The sequence below is a fragment of the Athene noctua genome, chromosome 26, assembly GCF_965140245.1.
Source record: "Athene noctua chromosome 26, bAthNoc1.hap1.1, whole genome shotgun sequence".
NCBI classification, from domain to species: domain Eukaryota; kingdom Metazoa; phylum Chordata; class Aves; order Strigiformes; family Strigidae; genus Athene; species Athene noctua.
In genome coordinates, this window is record NC_134062.1 from 7721432 (window position 1) to 7741150 (window position 19719).

The 19719-nt window shown below is 54.9% G+C and overlaps 2 protein-coding genes across 3 annotated transcripts in view; one reads left to right on the forward strand and one right to left on the reverse strand.

The window, feature by feature from the left end:
* The window catches only part of KIRREL3 (kirre like nephrin family adhesion molecule 3), a 356544-nt gene extending 354296 nt beyond the window's left edge, over positions 1 to 2248 (forward strand). The window contains exon 18 of the transcript XR_012635205.1: positions 2201 to 2248. The gene's annotated coding sequence lies outside the window, so the exon portion shown is untranslated. The remainder of the gene's footprint in view (positions 1 to 2200) is intronic.
* ST3GAL4 (ST3 beta-galactoside alpha-2,3-sialyltransferase 4) lies at positions 38 to 19477 on the reverse strand. 2 transcript variants are annotated; one of them, XM_074927253.1, is made up of 13 exons: positions 19363 to 19477; positions 13331 to 13400; positions 4748 to 4879; positions 4160 to 4238; positions 3570 to 3639; positions 2989 to 3069; positions 2773 to 2870; positions 2309 to 2369; positions 1937 to 2032; positions 1644 to 1833; positions 1399 to 1542; positions 1135 to 1278; positions 38 to 262 (listed from the first exon to the last, which is right to left on the reverse strand). In XM_074927253.1, the coding sequence occupies exons 1-13, from the start codon at positions 19386 to 19388 to the stop codon at positions 176 to 178; spliced, it is 1278 nt and encodes a 425-aa protein (XP_074783354.1). In that variant the 5' UTR covers positions 19389 to 19477; the 3' UTR covers positions 38 to 175. The 2 variants fall into 2 exon arrangements, with proteins under 2 accessions (XP_074783354.1, XP_074783353.1); XM_074927252.1 differs by having other exon boundaries at positions 3558 to 3639.
* Between the last annotated feature and the right edge of the window lie 242 nt (positions 19478 to 19719).

The following is a 19719-nucleotide window of genomic DNA, read 5'->3' on the forward strand; positions in this document are numbered from 1 at the left end:
AGCGCGGCCACCCCCAAACCCCGGCCCCGCTCCCTCCCGAGAGTCCCAGGGCCAGGGGCCAGCGGTGACAAGGATGCTCTGCTCTCGGCCAGCTCCGGGCATGCCGGTGCGGAGTGTCCCCCCCTGTCTGCGTGGGGCAGGGGGACGACGCCGTCCCTGCGCAGCCCCGGTGGCCTCAGAAGTAGGTGAGGTTCTTGACGAGACCCAGCTCCAGCATCCGCTTGATGGCCACCGCCTCGTGCGAGACATTGTGCTCTGATGCCTGCAGGAGACGGGGAGCAGGGGGTGACACCAGAGCCTTTTCCTTCTGGCCCTGTCCCGGCCTTGTCCACCCCACTAGTGTTGAGTTGACCTTGACCTTCAGCTGAAGCCAGGAAGCCCCCCAAAAAGAGGGAGGTCACCCTGCCCAAGCCCTGAGCCCCTCTGCTCACACATAAACCAGACCCAACTCCACCCTGACTACAAAGACATTGGGCTACAAGGGGAAGTTGGGCAATGACCGTCCAAACTCAACACCCACCATGGAAGGGGGGCGAGGGGTGCCCGTGGGGAGAGCCCCCCACAGAATCATCTGGATTGGAAAAGCCCTTGCAGCTCCTCCAGCCCAACCATGACCCTCACCCTGACCATTCCCAACTCCCCCAGATCCCTCAGCGCTGGCTCAGCCCGACTCTTCAACCCCTCCAGGGATCCCGGGGACTCCCCCCCTGCCCTGGGCAGCCCATTCCAACGCCCAACAGCCCCTTCTGCACAGAAATCCTTCCTCAGAGCCAGCCTGACCCTGCCCTGGGCAGCTTGAGGCCATTCCCTCGGGGCCTGGCGCTGGGGCCTTGGCTCCAGAGACTCATCCCCCCTCTCTGCCCCCTCCTGGCAGGGAGTTGCAGAGGGCCAGGAGGTCTCCCCTCAGCCTCCTCTTCTCCAGACTGAACCCCCCCAGTTCCCCCAGCCGCTCCCCAGCAGACCTGTGCTCCAGACCCTGCCCCAGCTCCGTTGCCCTTCTCTGGACACACGGGAATCATTCTATTTTGTAGTGAGGGGCCCAAAACTGGTGTCTTGGAGCAGTGTTCCAAGATCCCCCATCCTGGGGGTAAAAATGGGGGAGAACACAGACAAAGAGTGGAGGTAGATCCTTACTGCCATGGACTTGAGCGTGATCTGTTCGTAGTAGTGGATGGTTTGCTTCTTGTTGGCCGAGTCAGGGTAGCCAAAGCCCGCGATGTGCACCAGGTCACAGAAGTGCAGTGCCAAGGTGATGGCCAACAACCCTGTGGTGGGCTTCTGGAGGGAGAGGGGGGAGGAGAAGACTTACAAAGGAGCCGTGACCTAAAGTGAACTGCACGGGGACGGCCATGGGGGAGGACATCACCCCTCAGGGGGTGGTCATCCACCCCCCTTTACCTGTTTGACCTTCCGTGGTTGCTTCATGGGGAGGTTGAGCAGTTTAGCAGCAGTTACTTCCATGTAGTAAGGGTTGAGGATGCGCACGCACTCCGGGTTGGCGTCCCAGATCAACGGGGGCTGTTTCCAAAACCCTTTCCGAACCTGCAAGAGGACAGAGGTGTCTGATGGTGCCCCAGTAAGAAGCCCCAAGGGTGGGGGAGGATGAGGGTTGGACCCCAGACCCGGTTCCCCCCAACTCTTACCCTCTTCTTGTCGTTGAGGATGGCCTCCATCCACTGGAAGTCCATGGGCTTGAAGGGCACCAGCACCAGCAACGTGTCGGGGTTGTTCTCGGTCTTGGGGTTGAAGTGGGCCGACTCCGGGTAGAAGAGGCGCATGGTCGTCTTAGAGCCCACGTCCTGCTCATAACCATGGACTGGGGCGTTGTTCAACCTTGGAAGGGGTTGGGGAGTGGAGATGGGGACATCACCCCTGTCAACTCCATCTGCAGGTGGCACCAGGGAGGGGGGTGAAGGGGACAGCCCCAGGGCTGTACCTGATCACAACGTCATAGGTGTCGATGGTCTCCCCCATGGAGCTGTTGCGGAGCCTGTGGCCGTTGCCCACCACTGCGCACCTCCGGCACTTCAGGCTACAGGAGAAAAGCCCCGTCTCAACCAGATCTGCTCTAAATCAAGGTGGTTTTAACCCTCCACTCTAAACCAAGGTGGTTTTAACCCCCTCCAGGGAGGCGGGAGGGGGTGGTTTAACGCTGCGTTGTCCACTCTACAAATCTCCATCCACCATTCCTGGGTTGCAGAGGTTCATTTGGTCAAATCTGGGGCCCACAAGGTACAAATTTCCCCCTCCCAAGAGAGCAACGATGAAGAGAAAGACAGAAAAGCCCCCAAACCCACCCCGGCATTACCTCTGGATGCTCTCGGGCAGTGAGTAGTGGGTGATCGACAGCAAGCGCAGGAGGACATCTTCTGCAAAGCGAGGGCGAGAAGGTGAGCAAGGCAGCTCCTGCCTGCTACAACATCCTGGGTGCTGCCCCATCCCTGCCAGATCTCCTCCAGCCATTAATCCCAGCTCCCCCAAGATCTGGGCAAATAATCCTTGGCTGGGGCTTAGTAAAGCCTGGCCCACCCTAAACCATTCTAGAGGGACCACACGCACCCAGGGCAAGTAGATCTGTGCCGCAAAGTCTAAAAATCAAGCAAACAACTTGCTAGGGAGGAGAAAAAAAAGAAAATAGTGTTCCCCCTCTAAAAAAAATCCAAAATCAATGCAGATGTTTTTAATAAGAGGGAAGCTGAAACTCCTGGGGAGCGGCAGCAGGACGGACAGATGGATGGACGGAACCCCACAGCGAGCACCGCCGAGGCTTACCGCTTCCTTTCGTGCCATAGGGCAGCTCGTAGAGCGACGGCGTCTTCACCCAAAAATAGTCCTTCAGCTGCAAGAAGAGCGGGTGGTCCCTCGTGTAGCTGCCGAGGAGCAAAGGGCCGGTGAGAACGGGATGGGGGGACGGCACGGCACGGGGGGGTTGTCCTGGCTTTGCATGTGTCCCCCCCACCTCTCCTTGCTCCCAACCCCGCTACTCACTTCCCGATGAGCTGTGCCGCTTTCTTTTCCACCTCCCCAAGGGGACACGTCGTCTTATTTTCTTGCACGGGGAAATAAAAGCTGTAAGGAAAGAGGTTAAAAAAAAAAAAAAAAAAAAAGTGATGCCTGCTCCTTTGCATCCCCTTCCCAGCGAAGGGGGCTCTGGGGATGTTGCTGGCCAGATTTAAAGCTCTGCTCTGGGTATTTGCTGGGCTTGCAGCCTCACATCAGAAGAGGTCTCTCTTGCCTTGCTCACAGACCTCACGCTCTCTCCACTTTCCTTGTTTCCATCAGCATTGGCAGGACTGGGAAGAGAACGGAGTTTTCCCTTCCTCCCGGGCTCAGACAAACCCTGGCATTTGCCAAAAACCCCCGCAGAGCCCAACCGCCAACACACACCGAGGGGGAACCGTGTATCATGCCCCCCCCCCCCCCGGCAGCGGCACCTCCCCGGTCCCCCCGGATCCAGCGGGACGATGCTCCCTGCGAAGGACGGGCGGGAGGATGCCACCTCCTGAGAGCAAAGGACAGGGCAGGAGGTCCTTTAAATTTTAATAAAAGCCACTCACAGCTGTATGTACCTGTCTTCCCGGTAGATCGAGTACCAAACCATCACCAGAAACAGCGCCAGCACCCCGAGTATCTTCCCTCCTGTGTGCCCAGAGAGCAGGGAAAAAGAAAAACACTATCAAGCCAGTACCCAGAGTTTGGATACCAGGGACCTGCAGGCTCCTGGGGATCCAGGATGGCAGAGCTGTCCCCAGCAAAGCCACCTCCCCAGGGAGCATCAGGGTCCTGGTTGGCACAGTGTGTCGCACCCCACCACCCCAGGAGGAGCAGCTCCAAGATGGAGCCAAGTTGGTTTTGTCCCGGGTCCAAAAGCCGCTGTGCCGTTTCCTCCCATCTGCCTCGCATCAAAGGCTGCACAAACATCCCGCATTCCACCTGCCTCCACCCCATTTTTCTACCACAAAGCCCGAGGGCTACCAGGTGCCCGATTCCAAAGGATCAAGGACCCCAGAAATCACCCTCCCCATTGCAACTTGGCCCATGATGCCCCAATACTCCATCACCCAACTGAAGCCATATCCTACCCCCAAAGCCAAGTTTCCAGGATCCCCATCCCTGCTTGGAAAGAGGGAGACAGGACCCCCCCACCGTGGGGACTCACGAGACTTGTTGATCATTTTTATCAGCAGGAGAGGCATCAGACGAGGGCCGGAGCTCTCATCGCGGCTGCCGCTGGTCACCTGCAGCAGGAAAAGAGGGAAAGGTGTCGGGATGAGGTTAAAACCCATCGGAGCTATCCCCAAAACCCTGCCCAAGAGGCATCATCCCACCTCTGGATGAGCAGGTGCGGGGGTTCCCCAAGGGATTTATTTCGATCTACATTCACGTTTCACTGCCCCGCAGCCACCAAAGGTTTGATTTTTACAGTTTATAAAAGCCAGGCAAGCAGACGCAGTTCCCGAGGATCCTCAGCCGCGCAGGTTAAACGCCGAAATTCAAAAGGAAACAAATTAATTCAAGAGGAAAAAAAATAAGCCCCCAGCGGGGTTTCAACCACAAAAGCCCAAAGCGCCCAAATCGATGCCCGTGGCAATGACTTGGGAGGAGATTTTTAAACCCAGCCCTGGCTCAAGCATCCAACTGGCACCGGCCACCGCAGGTCCGAAGCCAAACGTGCTGCCACCACCACCGAGCCAGGCAGAAAGGAGAGGAGCAGCCGAGTGGGATCAAAGCAAAAAGCATCACGTACTTGGGGAACCTCCAACACCTTCGATTCAACCATCCCGGCCCGGGGAAAGGGGGATGCCACAAGCTTAATGCGCGCGCAAACACCGACCACGGAAGCGGGGCGACTTTTTTCTTCCTCCGAAACCTCTCGCTCCTGGAATAAGGCAGCAAAGAGCCGTGGTCAGAGTCACCCCGGGGACCAGCTCAACCCCAGCCCACCACAACACGGCAAGGATGGAAAATTAACTTACCGGGCAGGAGAAATTTTGGGGTACATGGGAGACTCTGCTCCCTGATAAACTGCTCCCTGAGGATGAATCCTACTCTAAGCCTGGCTCAAGAGCTGGGCTTGGCTTTGCCACCCCACAACCAAGCTGCTCCCTGCTCCGGACTGGCCACAGTTTGGAAGAGGAAAGGGTCAAGGAGATGTTAAATGCCCAGCCAAGAGGAAAGGTGCACGTCTGGGCTGGGCAACGGAAATCCTGATCGGAAGTGATTAGTCATGCTGTTGGGGAGGAGGAGACGGGGTGCATCTCAGCACTCCACCCTACCTAACAAAGTGCTGTTAATGAACCTGGCTTTTTGTGGGTTGAAGAGGAAAAAAATCTCAAAAATAAGGAGAAATGGGACCAAAGATGGTCCCATGAGAGCCAGGCTCTTCCCTGCCTCATCACCAGCTCCTGAAATTAAAAGGGCAGGAAGGGCAATTAATTAAAAAGGGAATTAAGAACAATTAAACTGCTGCAGGCAACTGCATGGTATATGAAGCAAAGAAAATTGTGTCCATTTGACAGCAAAGCAGAGGGACAGGGACAGGGAAGGTGATACCCTGGGAAAGGGCCTGTCTCCTCGTGAACCACTTTTCTTCCATAAAACACAGGTATTAATCCCTTCCCAGTGACCTGTGCCTGGGTTTGGCCCCACCATCATCTGGGGACCCCAGGAAGGGGAAGCACAAGCCCCCCCACCCCCCAATTTACACCCTGGCTCTCATCCTGCATTAGTATTTCTGGCTCTAGGACTCCCTTCTGGCTTGGGAAGGAAAGGGAAGATTCAACCCAGAATTGCATCTTCAAGGGTCAGAGCAAGCAGGGACGAGGAGCTGGGGGGATCTTGCCCCTTTAAATGTAACATTTGCTTGAAAAAAATAAAATTGTGGGAAGTAAAAAGCAGCTTGTGTTTTCTTGGGGCTGGAGGCGGGGTTCTGAGCAAAATCGGGCATAAAAGTCCCCGAGTGGAAATCTGCCACCGCAGCCGGAGGCTGGCGATGCCCCTTGGGGGGCTGAGCACCCCCATTCGCCCAGGGCTGGGGTGCTGCTGGGCACTGGGACTCGAATTTAGCATCAGATTCCGCCCCCAGTTCTCTCCTTCGGTGCCAAATCACCCAGCAGAGCTTCCCACCGAGCGGCTTCACCCCTCCCGCTAGCTTAAGACACTGGGAAAATCCGCTCTCACCTCTGGTGTTTGCTTTTACATACCAACTTTTTTCTAAATACTTTTTTTTTTTTTTTAAGGCTTTATGATCTTTCCCAGGCTTGTATGCGCAAGCTGGGCCTGATGCAAAACTTACCTAAAACAAACAGAGTTAATAATCCCTGAGGAAAACAAATGCTGTTTAGTGAAGCGTTCAGGGAATGTGGAGCAAAACAGAGCACACCCAGGCTGCCCCGTGCCCAAGCCAAGGCAGAGGTGATTTTGGAATAAATTCAAGCTCCCCCCAGCCCTTGTGCTACCAGATCTGCAGCCCAAACCAGAGCGGGTGCTTAAAGCGGGAAGATCTGAGTGTTCCGAGCCACTCCGGGGGATGCAGAGCTAGTGGAGGGAGCGATGCTAAAGGGTCCCTGCAGCATCCTCAGATCGTGCAGCATCCCTGGTCCCCCGCTGCATCTGCTGGTACCTCAATGTGGCACCCCCCAGCACAGCATCCCCCCGGTGCCCCCCACCACAGCATCTCCAGCCACAGGGGTGACATTCATCACTCACTCCTCTCGTGGAAGAGATCATCAAATCACAGACTGGTTCGGGTTGGAAGGGACCTTAAAGGTCACTCAGTCCCACCCCCCTGCCCCGGGCAGGGACACCTTCCACCAGCCCAGGTTGCCCAAAGCCCCGTCCAACCTGGCCTTGAACCCTGCCAGGGAGGGGGCAGCCACAGCTGCTCTGGGCAGCCTGTGCCAGGGCCTCCCAGGGAAGAATTTCTTCCTTAGATCTCATCTGAATCTCCCCTCTGTCAGTTTAAAACCGTCACCCCTTGTCCTATCCCCACACCCCCTGATCCAGAGTCCCTCCCCCCTTTCCCGCAGCCCCTTTCAGCCCTGGGGGCCGCTCTAAGGTCTCCCCGGAGCCTTCTCTTCTCCAGCTGAACCCCCCAACTCCCCCAGCCTGTCCTCACAGGGGGGCTCCAGCCCCCCCAGCATCCTTGTGGCTTCCTCTGGCCCCGCTCGAGCAGGTCCGTGTCCTTCTGCTGTTGGTGCCCCAGAGCTGGACCCAGCCCTGCAGGGGGGTCTCACAGAGCGGAGCAGAGGGGCAGAAGGGATGCAGATGTGCCTCGACCACCAGTCCCATGGGTTCAGTCCAGGGCATCATCTCCCCCGCCAAGCCCCGGAGCTGGGGGGAAAGTCCCGGGTGGATTCGGCTCCCCACGCTTGGAAGAAGCAACCAAGAAAGCCCCTCTCTTTGATGTCTGAGCGACACACCTCCAAAGCACCCCCGGGCTGAATATTATCACTGCATAAATGACTTAAAAGCCCCACCACCGCCCCGTCTTCACAGCCAGGTCTCCCCCTCCCCAGCCTGGTGCTATGAGAAAGCCCCATCCCTGGGATGCTGCAAAGGCATCTCATGGTGAAGCTCCTCAACAACTTCCCCCATCTCCCTCAGAGCTGGAGCGGGATTTCAGCTCCCAGTTTTGCCATGTCCCACCCAGGAAAGCCCCCGGGAGATGCCAGCAACAACCACGGGGACCAGCCCTGCGTGGGTGACCTCAGAGGAGCACGTCCCTACATCTCCATCCACCCCCATCTCCCCTCCATGGCCAAGCTCTGGCCAGATCCAGCACCTCCAAATTTAAGTCCTGTGAATCCATAAAGCAGCAGTAGGCACCGGCCAAGCTGCTCCCAGCCCACGTTTGGGGAAAAAAAAAAAAAAAAAAAAAAGGTGTTTAAAGCCATGGAGCAAGCACAAAAGTGGGAGGTGTTTATAAATCCCCCCACCCCATCCCAGCATGGGTGGACAGTGATCCCAGCCACCCACCGCCATCCCAGCAAAGCATCCGCAGACCAGCAGGCCACACAGCAAAAGCTCTTGGTACTTTTATGTTTCCATGGTAACCCGTGGATCTGGAAAACGAAGTGTGACATGAGGCAAGGACACCTCTCCCATGCTCCCACCATCCCCATCCCACGTGTCCGTGGGGGTCCAGCCTCCCCAGGTGAGAATGAGCATCTCTGACAGCTCACCCCAGAAAAACATGTGTTTATTTTTAACTGGAGCAGAACTGGATTTGAAGGGATCATGCCCAAGGAAAGGACATGCTGGCGATCCTTAGGGATTCACTCCCAGCAGTGGGAGCCAAAGGGAGACAGAGGAGACAGCCGGGACAGCACAGACCCCTTCGACCCCAGCCAGACCGTCTCTTCTGAGCCTTCAAGGCCCAGAGCCTCGCAGGGCCCAGCAGGACAGATCCTGTGCTCCATTTTGAGGTCCACAACCAAGATTGACCCCCAAGGAAGCAGTTTACAATCCTGGGATCTTCCAAGCCCCCATCCCACAGGTTTTCTCCACGCGGGAGGGCTGGGATCGCCGGAGGAGGCTGGCAGATGCCACTTTACCCCCCACGCCGGCTCGGCCGCATCCTGCCTCGGCAAAACCATAGCGTGCTGGAGCCTGAACACGATCTGGGAGGCAGCCGGGGGCAGTCCTCCAGGGAAAGGATCCTGCCAACTTGAGGCACTGCCTGGGTTTGGCAGAGCATCAAAGGTAGCCAAATCCTCAGCCTGGCACCCCAAAGCTTCCTCGCCCTGGCTGCTGTGAGCTCCAGGTGCTCAGGGATTTTTTTTTTTTTTTTCCAAGCTGGGAAGGAAATCGAGACCCACAGCAGGGGAAAAAACCTTGCAGGATTGCAAACTGTTGCTGTCGCAAGCTCACACAGCACCACAAAAATCAATCCTGTTCAACAGCAGCCATCGCCCCATCGAGGGCGCAGAGAGCCAGCCCATGCTGCCGATACCCACATTTACCCTATTTTAAAAGCTCTGCGAGTCACTTTAAAGGAATCTTAATTGCCTCTTAATCATAGAACCATAGATTCGTTTAGGTTAGAGAAGACCTATAAGATCATTGAGTCCAACCGTTAACCCAACACTGACAAGTCCACCACTAAACCAGGTCCCTAAGTGCCACGTCTACACGGCTTTTAAATACCTCCTGGGATGGTGACTCAACCCCTTCCCTGGGCAGCCTGTTCCAAGGCTTGATAACCCTTCTGGTGAAGAAATTTTTCCTGATATCTAATCTAACCCTGCCCTGGGCAGCTTGAGGCCATTCCCTCTGGGCCTGGTGCTGGTTCCTTGGCCCAAGAGACTCATCCCCCCTCTCTGCCCCCTCCTGGCAGGGAGTTGCAGAGGGCCAGGAGGTCTCCCCTCAGCCTCCTCTGCTCCAGACTGAACCCCCCCAGTTCCCCCAGCCACTCCCCAGCAGACCTGTGCTCCAGACCCTGCCCCAGCTCCGTTGCCCTTCTCTGGCCACGCTCGAGTCATTCAATGGCCTTTTTGCGGTGAGGTTTTGCCCAAAACTGAACCCACTCATCGAGGGGCGGCCTCACCAGTGCCGAGCCCAGGGCTCAGATCCCTTCCCTGTCCCTGCTGGCCACGCAAGCCAGGATGCCATTGGCCTTCTTGGCCACCCGGGCACACTGCTGGCTCATATTGTGCTGGCTGTCAACCAACACCCCCAGGTCCTTTTCACCAGGCATTTTTCAGCCGCTCTTCCCCAAGCCTGTAGCATTGTGTGGCGTTGTTGTGACCCAAGCGCAGGACCCGGCCCTCAGCCTTGCTGAACCTCATACAGTTGGCCTCAGCCCATCAATCCAGCCGGTCCAGATCCCTCTGCAGAGCCTTTCTACCCTCCAGAAGATCAATGCTCTCGTCAACCTGGTCTGCAAACTTACTGAGGGTGCCTCGATCCCCTCATCTAGACTGTTGATTAATAAATATTAAATATTAAACAGAACCGGCCCCAGTACTGAGCCCTGGGGACACCACTCGTGACTGGCCACCAACTGGATTTAACTCCCTTCACCACAACTCTTTGGGCCCGGCCATCCAGCCCGTTTTTTACCTCACGAAGAGTACGCTCCTCCAAGCTACGAGCAGGCAGTTTCTCCAGGAAAATACTGTGAGAAGCGGTGTCAAAGGCTTCGCTAAAGTCTAGGTAGACAACATCCACAGCCTTTCCCTCATCCACTGAGGGGGTCACCTAATCATAAACGGAGATCAGGTTTGTCAGGCAGGACCTGCCTTTCATAAACCCATGCTGACTGGGCCTGATCTCCTGGTTGTCCTGTACTCGCCATGTGATGAGACTCAAGATGATCTGCTCCGGAACCTTCCCCAGCACCAAGGTCAGGCTGACAGGCCCGTAGTTCCCCGGATCCTCCCTCTTTTAGATGGGCGTCACATTTGCCAACGTCCAGTCAAGCGGGACCTCCCTGCTTAGCCACGATGGCTGATAAACGACTGGAAGTGGCTCGGCGAGCACCGCCGTCAGCTCCCTCAGCAACCTTGGGTGGATCCCATCCAGCCCCATAGACCTGTGTGTGTCTAAGTGGTGTAGCAGGTCACTAACCATTTCCCCTGGGATTAAGAGGCCTTCATTCCACTCCCTGTCCCTGCCTTCCGGCTCAGGGGGGTGGGTACCCCGAGACCAACTGGTCTTACTATTAAAGACTGAGGCAATGAAGGCATAAAGTACCTCAGCCTTTTCCTCATCCTTTGTCACTATGATTCCCCCTGTATCCAATAAAGGGTAGAGATTCTCCTTAGCCCTCCTTTTGCTGCTAATGTATTTACAGAAACTTTTTTTTTATTGTCTTTTACAGCAGTAGCCAGATTAAGTTCTATTTGAGCTTGGGTCCTTCTAATTTTCTCCTTGCATAACCTCACAACATCCTTGTAGTCTTCCTGAGTTGCCTGCTCCTTCTTCCAAAGGTGATAAATTCTTTTTTTCCTGAGTTCCAGCCAAAGCTCTGCTCAGCCAGGTCAGTCTTATTCCCTACCGGCTTATCTTTTGGCACACAGGGACAGCCTGTTTCTGCACTTTGAAGCTTCCCTTCCTGAAGAATGTCCAGCCTTACTGGACTCCTCCGCCCTTCAAGACTGACTTCCAAGGGCCTCTGTCAACCAGGCCCCTAAACAGGCCAAAGTCTGCCCTCCAGAAGTCCAGAGGTCATTCCTGCCCCCCCTTCTTTCTTGTCCGAGAATCAAAAACTCCATCATTGTGTGATCACTGGGCCCAAGACAGACTCCAACCATCACATCACCCACAAGTGCTCCTCTGCTCACAAACAACAGGTCCAGCTGCCTTCCCTAGTTGGCTCCCTCTTGCCAAATCCTCTTCCACACACTCCAGGAACCTCCTAGACTGTTTCCTCTCTGCTGTATTGTATTTCCAGCAGACATCTGCTAAGTTGAAGTCCCCCGTGAGAACAAGGGCTAGCAATCATGAGACTTCCCCCAGCTGCTTACAGACGATTTCATCTGCCTCTTCACCCTGGTTGGGTGGTCTATAACAAGACTCCCACCACAACATCCGTCTTGTTGGCCTTCCCCCTGATTCTTACCCATAAACACTCGACCCTATCAACACCATCATTAAGCTCTAGACAATCAAAACACTCCCTAATCTACAGGGAGTGTGGCGAGGCACAGTAGGAGAGGCAGCGCTGTTTCCTGAGCCCATGGTATCCCAGGCATACAACAACCCGGCCAAAGATTTATGATAGGGAAAAAAACCAACCTCGTTGGCATGTAAGCCTTAACAAAACATTTACCCGTGATGAGGGTGCAATTTTGGAGATGGTAACAGCAAATAAACTCAGGTAGGATGACTGTTTCCACGGCGGCAGGTCCCCAGAATAAATCCAGGCTGCTCCTGCCCTTCCACGACGCTGGCGGTTTTAACGTGCTCAGGAGCTGAAACCTGACTCAGGCCAGCACTGCCACCATCCTCTCCTCTCCCCCTATTTTTTTTAATCCTTGTAGCAGGAAAAACACAGGGATGGGACCAAAATATTTTCCTACAGCCCTGAAATGCTGGCTGCATAGGTATACCTGAGCATCCCATGCCTCTGGGGTGCCATCAAAGGAGCTAAAGGGCTCCTCCTTGGTGGGTTAGGCTACATTATTATAGGTTATACATTATTATTTACATTCTATGGGTTTAATCACTCTTTTCCTGTTTAAAAAAAAATAAAATAAAGACCTTTCCTTGTCAGATGTGCCAGCCTGGAGGTTATAGCCAAGCCGCCAAACAAGAGCTGAGCCATCCATGAGGGGACAACCCCACGCTAACATGACGAGGGTGGGCACCTACCGGTGACGATTTTATACCCGTGGGATTTCATCCCCCAACCTCCAGCGTTGCTCCAGCCACCCTCTTCCTCCTACCTGCCCCAGCCAGTCCCTGTTTGTCGCCACGGTCACCTCATTGCCATGTTTACTCACTGGCATCTGCATCCTTGGAGACCGCCCAAGGATGCAGGCGGCAACAACGAGAGCAGTTTTGGCAACATGCTGCAGTCTACCCCCCCCCCCCCCAAAAGCAGCAGAAAGGGGAAAGCAGCAAGCTGGGGGTGAAGGCAGCCTTTCCCTGCTGCCTGCTCCCCTGGGAGCAGCAGGCAAAGCATCCACAGGGAGCACCCACTCCCTTATAGCAGGGGTGTGAACAGCCCAAGGAGGTAAAAGAAACAGACCACAGAGATGCTGCAGCCCATCTCCAACCCAGACTCAAGCAGTTCCCAGAATCAACCCCAGCTCTCCGGAGGGAAAGGGATGGAAAATTAAGGGATCTCAAGTCCCAGGGCCGAGTTATCCCACAGGCAGCTGCCGTCTCCAGTGGCTTCTGACTACAGGGGTCCCCTTTTGGGGGCTCAAAAGCCACCGGCTCAACCACCGTCCCCTCTGCAAGCCTCCAAGTGCCACCTTAACCCTCCCCCACCCTGGCAGCCCTGTGGTTTCACCATCACTTCCTCCTGTTTTGCACCAACAAACGGTAACCTCACCCAAGTCCTCTAGCCCCAAAGCCTCCGGGATAAAGCAACTGGATGGATTTACCCCCCTGTCCCTAAACCAACATGCTCATGCCATCTCCCCTGATCTTTTGGCCTACTTTAACAGCCGCAGAGGAAAATACCCGGAAGGCGAACTCACTTCATCACTTTGCACCCCCGACATGGCCTTGATGTTCTGTTAACCCCATCAGCCACGCTGGGAGGAGGATGCTCATCTCGGCAAAGACCTTTTCCAGAATCCCCAGCAGCAGGAGAGGCTGAAGCCAGTTGCCATCAAGGTGGTGAAAAGGGAGGAGGGAGGAGGTCATGGCTACTTACGGTCCGTCCTCTTGGTCCAGGCAGAGCAGGCAGGAGCTCGGCAGGATCTACGAGGCCATCCTCTCTTCCCCTAGCAAAGGGAAAAGGAAGAACATCCTTAGGGCTACAGCAATGCACAGCAGCAGTGCACGAGGGACGCTTGGAGTAGCAGCCATCTGCCTTCGGAGGATGCACTGGATCCCTCACTGATCCCCACCCAGGGCAGCTCCGAGCACGGATAAGGAACCAGCCCCAGGGGACCGACAGAAGGGCCCTGACAAGCCATCACATGTCGCAGAGGATGTCTGCGCTCTCTGCAAAGCCACTCACCTCCTCCGGCACCAGCAGCACCCGCCACTGGGCTTCCAGCCGCTTTTAAGGAGGAGGTGTGGTGGTTCAGAGCCCAGACCTCGCCGCAGGTTTCCCCAACATCTCTTGGTCTTTCCCACTGAAATCCCCTTCCATGACTCACTCGATTTTTAGGAAGCAGGTGATGCCCTTTCCCAGCGAAAGGGGATGCAGCCCTGCTCACTCTGGGATGATCCACAGCTATCCTGCCTTCCCGCATGGAAGATGCTCATTAATCCCACATCTCCAGCATCACTTCCCCCAAAACTTTCAAAAATTACGCATCCTCACCTGGTGCTGCAATATCCTTGCAATTTGGGGAAGGAAAAACCCTGCTGAGAAGCTGCCGCACACAGAAACCCTTCTGCCATGCTGCTTCTCAAAGAAAAGCTTCTCTGCAGGAATAACTGCTCCACATCCAGCTTAATTACTCCAGCTAATGAGCAGCAAGGTGGGGTGAAGTGAACCTGCTGCTATCTCAGTCAGCAGTCAGGACCCAGCTTGGCTCTTACCCCCTGTGCTGGTGGGAAGGATGGGGGATAGTGGGAGTCGTGTCTCTCCCCCCAAAAAACATGCAAGGAACAATCTCAGGCCAGTTCGGTGCAAGGAAGGGCAATGCAGATGGGGAAGGGTCGCCCAGCAAGGGTCTCTCCACAGCTAGTGCTCAAATCCTGGCAGAGAATCAGAGAATCATCTCAGATGGAAAAGACCTTGAAGATCCTCCAGTCCAACCATGAACCTCACACTGACCATTCTCAGCTCCATCAAATCCCTCAGCGCTGGGTCAATCCTAAAGAAGAAGCTTCCAAGAAGAAACTTTGAAGGGCAGGAGGTTTCCTTACCTCTTTCCATCTCCTCCGGCTAGGAAAAGCAAAGCTGAGAGATGCTGGGGGCCACCAAGCTGCTCCAAGCCTTCCCCAAAGCACACTTCGCTCTTAATGCCCCGTGAATGTTAACGAAGAGGGTACGTCCCCGTGCAAGGGATAGAGAAGGAAACCACCAAGCACCTCCAAGATGGTTTCTCTTATCATCGAGGCTGGGCACTTCTCCCCAGGGACCAGGATTTCTGCAGATGCCCTGGGATGACAAGGGATGGCTCCATCCCAGTGCCACACCTTCCCCGTCCAGCCAAAGCAATTCTGCTTTCTTCCACCTCCACCGTTTCCTGAGGGGACCGATTAAACCAGAGGGCTTGGGGCAATCAACAGCCAAACCAGATGCACTTGGGGCCGCTTTGCAACTGCCCAAAAAAATCCACCTTCCTGCAGCAGGATCTTGCCAGCAGCCCCGAGCCCACTGGAGCATCCAACGTTGCTGCCAACAAGAAGCCTTTTTATTTAGAGCCATGAATTACGGGATCCTCTGACGAAGTTAAACTCCCCCCAGGGAGCTCGTGCTCAAGCACTTCGTAGCCCAGCATCAGCCCCCGCCTGTGTAGATGATGAGGATGCTCAGAGCTGCCCCGGGGGTGGGGAAGGGGATGTCTCCTTCCCCGCAGCACCCTTCTGGGAGGATGCTGCAGCCCTGAATCAGCAGGACACTACGATCCCTTAAAGCACATCGGCCCGCCGGGGAGGAGGATCCAAGGTCTTGCCCAGAGCTGGTCTGTCCAGCTCGACCGGGAGAGCCAGGAGCAGGATTGCTGTGGGTCTCCCCAGGATTGTTTTCCAGCCTCCTGAGCTGTCCCCCACCATCCAGCCCAAGGTCCAGAAAAAACCCACCACAGTTCAGGCATCCGCCTCCACCACTCATCACGGATGGCTCAACCCATCTGGCAGCTGATCCTGCCAAGAAATAAACATCCCATACCCCAAAGCCCTCAAAAACCCCTAAACAAGCTGAATTTTGCTCTTTTTCCTCCCCACGGTCCCAGCCTCGGTTTCCCTCCCTGCCTATCAGGCTGCATTTAAATAACAATTTCCATATTTAAGGGGGGAAAAAGTCACCTTGCGCTGACTCCCTGCCACTCTCCTTCCAGGCTTCAGGTGGAAGAAATCTAAACCCATCCCTTCCCCTAGTAAAGATTAAAGCCAGCCGGGATCAGTCCTTTGAGGGGTTCAGCCCTGGTGCAGGAGCATCCCCAGGGAGGGGGGGGGCATGGGCATTTTGGGGACTTGCATAAGAGAACGGGACACGTGTGGGGCAGGGATGAGCCACCAAATCCCTCCCTTCCATCATCCTCTCCTTCGAGGACCAGACCCCCAGGCAGCTGTTAAAGAAGAGGAGGGGGAGACAGAGACAGCACTTCTCCTCCTTTCACCAGGCAGACCTGAAGCGAGGCAGCCGTCCGTCCAGCCGTCCGTTGGCACTCCATCGCAGGCGCCAGTCTCTCTCAATTAAAATTACCTCTCAAGGGGGGAGAGAGCAAAAGCCGGGCTGGGAGGGGAATAAAATGCAGGTGAGCTCATTCTCCTGCTCCTCCTCCAGAGAAAATGCCTCTACTTGGCATGAGCGAGGTGTTTCCAAGCCCGGCACATCCCTCACGTCACCCCAATTGCTACTGCCCCAGGACCAGGAGCTTATTCATTCAGCAGGTATTTAGCAGGAGATAATCCAGCCGCTTCCCGACCATCCTTTGGCCAAGCCGAAGGTGTAATTCCAATGTGGGATGAGATTTTTCGGTAGAGGTTTCCCTGCTGATCCTGACTCCACCATCCCAGCAGATGCTCCCTGGCCAGGAGAGCACAGAAGAGCCACCACCAGTAGAAACCCCGGCCCCCACTCCCAGCTTTTTAAAAATCGTATGAATCATTTATTACATTTATTAAATTATTTTATTAAAAATAAAAATTTCATAAACCTATTTCTATTAAATCCTCGAGAATAGGAAGAAAAGCAAAGCTGCCCAGCCAAGCTGGATTATCTGAAGCAGCGACCGACCTAAAAATAAACGACCGCTATTTAAGGATGAGCCTCCCACGGTAAACACACACACACACGCACCCCCAAAAAAATAAAAGGAAAAATACACATGAGAAATCGCCACTGTTTCCAAGCTGGGCTGTTGAGAATCACCCATCAAATGAAAAAAAAAGCCTATTTTGGGTTTATTTCTTAGCAAAACTCTGTGCTTCCAAGAGAAGAGCATCCCCAGGCTTAAAGCCGCTGATTTACAGACACCCCACGCATTTAGGCGAGCCAGGCAAATAAATAAGATTTAAATATGCGTTTGCATAATACATATAATCTGTCAATTTAACTTGTAAATGCAGTCAGAATTAAGCAGCGATTTTGTTAATTAGGTAGCAAAAGGGCCTGGGAAGCCCCAGCTCCTTAGCAGATGCTGAAGGACTATAAGGATGCTCAAGGATGCTGAAGGCGAATTTGGGTTTATCCTCCCCTTACCCTTACACGGTGCCAGGGCACCAAACCCTTGTGTTCACCCCTATTTTTATTGCAAAAGCCCCCCCAGCTCCTCCAGCCCTTCATCTGGAGCTGCCTGTACCTCCCCGCCCTGCCAGTACCAGCCGGCACCAAAAGCTGCAGGGGCCACCTTCACCCCACGATAACAAAAAGGCAGCAGAAAAAGAGCCCGCGGTAATATTTTTGAGAGCGTATCACTTTTTTTTTTGTTGCGTAAATAGCATGCTTTGAGAGCCGGGCTCTTGGAAAGCCAGGCTCTTGGCCACCCTTGGCTCTCCCCACCCCAAATACCAGAGCTCCTTACCCAGACCCCGCCTGGGAGGGAAACCTGTTGAGCCCGTATGTGCATGAACAGACAGTTCTTTGTGATCTTTTTTTTTTTTTTTTTAATTTCTATTTTTTGTTTTGAAGCAGCACTGGTTATCATACAGGGATAGGCCCAAGGACTTCCTAACCCTTGGCATGGTTCCTGATGCCTCTTTCTCTGCTTTAACACCCTTGTTCCCTGCTCTACCCTGCTGCGGGAAGGCAGCATCGCGTTTAACCCCTAAAGCCCTTCACTCCCTCTCATTTCTGACACCAGCCCCACATCCCACACCCTGGTCCCTCATCCCTCCAGTCCACCTGCTTCTCTTCTCTCTGCATTCTTCCCTTATTTCTCACTTTCCACCCTGTTTTTCCCCACAATGTCCCCATGCTCTCCTCCATCCCCAACCTGGGCGGGTCCGGATCCATCCTCATGCCGTAAAAATCCCACACCAGGAGGGTTGGACGAGTCCAGTGGCCACGGAGCTGCCAGGATGGAGTTTTAACACCCAGACAGGGATGTTTTATTTTCTGCCGTGAGGACGCTTGGCTGGCAGCGTGCACACAGCATCAGCAAAGCCCCAGAGCAGCAGGTTTGCAGCCTTAAAGCATCCTCAACTCTCGCTCAGCACTTTTCTGCCTCAGTTTTCCCCCCGTTTTGGGGCTCAGGGAAACTCAGCCCAGTTGGCAGCACAGGCAGGGGATGCGGCGGGGATCCCAGGTCCCAAACCCCAGCCTGGCTTGTATATATCATTTTTTTTAAAGGAAATTAAAAAACCACCTGATGGAAATGTCGCAAGCGGCTCAAAACCTGACACAGGATGCAACCCGGGGGCTCCGGTTTGTGCAAGGCCACAGGGCGAGTCGCAACCTCTCGCCGCTGGCATCACGCTCTGGTTAAAAAAACCCTGAGGCTTGGCTGACTCAGCCCGGCCGGATATCGGGATGTCAAATACAGCCGGGAAAACTTCTGCGAGGCTGCCGGGGAGCTGGGGGAGACATTTTGCAAGGGGGAAGAGCTGAAGCAAGAACGGCATCTGGAAGCGATCGGAGGCGAGGAGCCTCTCCCAGGCGCAGTGGGGAATTCCAACGTTGTGAGCTCAGGTTAAAGCCTCCTTCACAGACCCAGGATTTAAAAAAATAAATAAATAAATATCCAAGCTTCTGCATATATATTTTAAAATCTGCAAACAACGAAGGAAAGGACGCCAGCTCCCCATGCAGTCCTACCCGGACACAGCCTTGTGACTTAGGTTGATGCTCATTTGCAATAAGAAAAACCCAAACAGCTCCAAAGAAGGGGAGAAATCTCTCCGTAGGTTGTTGATATAATTTTACAGGCACGGTGTCTGGAGGAGACTCCTCTTGTGCTGCGTTGTTTAGAATAGCCTTGCTCATGTTACACCGCACCCCTGCACCATCTATCCCGGGGGACTGCTGTACCCCACCTCCAAGCATCCCTCACTGCATCGCACACCGGTCCTTGGGATCCCAGGAGCATCCCAGCATCCTTGGGGATGGCACTGAAGAGCTGATGGAGGATGCCACCCTATCTTAGACAGAGTGGTGCCCTGCTGGGGAGCCCCCCAGCTCCCTCCAGCCATCCCCCGAGCCCGTGGGACAGGGCCCAGCAGCAGAACACCCCAGCAGCGCAAGTGCCATGGTGGCACATGCATGCCAATGCCCCCCCCACCCCCACTCAGCTCCGCTGTGCCCTTCCGCGTGGCCAACACGTAAATACGCACCTAAAACTAAAACTACCCAACCGCACGTTAACACCCACATCGATATTATATATATAACTTGCCCATAAGTGATATAAACCACCTGCATGGCAGCCTGTGCGCTCAAGAAGTCCCAAGCATCCTGCCAAAGCGACGCTGGCAAACCCGCACCCGCCTCTCCTCGTGCCAGAGCCGTTTATCCACGGGGGATGTGCAGAATCCGACCCCGACTGCCAGCACCCATCAAATCCCGCTCACCCAAAATCGCCAGCGCTCGCTCGCATCCTTCCCACCTCCGTCGCTCCCACCCACCTTCCCGGCAGCTCGGCCGTGGCCATCCCGCGCCGAGCACGGCGGAGCCGGGCCAGCCGGGAGCAGCGGCCAGCGGCGATGCCGGCGCTGCAGCTCGCCGGCCTCCAGCAGACGGCAAAACACATCCTGGAGAGAAGCCGCAGCCCGCGCCAGCCCGAAACCACTCCAAGCATCTGCCAGTCCGAAGCAAAACCAGGATGGAGGGTGGCTCCTTCTCTGGTCTTGCCGTTCCTCACAGGCCAAATCCCTTTCTCCTTCCTCCAAGGAAACTTTCCAGCCCAACCCCAGTCACATGCAAGGGGTCACCAGCTGGAAATGCAAGAGATTAGCAAGAACTGGGCTTTTTTTTTTTTTTTT

Coding starts and splice junctions, on each gene's coding strand:
- ST3GAL4 (XM_074927252.1), bottom strand. CDS start 19,388: ATGGCCACGGCCGAGCTGCCGGGAAG. Junction 4,239..4,747: donor AGGTGTTGGAGGTTCCCCAA/GTACGTGATGCT, acceptor TTCCTGCTGCAG/GTGACCAGCGGCAGCCGCGA. Junction 3,070..3,557: donor GAAGACAGGTACATACAGCT/GTGAGTGGCTTT, acceptor CTTTCCTTACAG/CTTTTATTTCCCCGTGCAAG.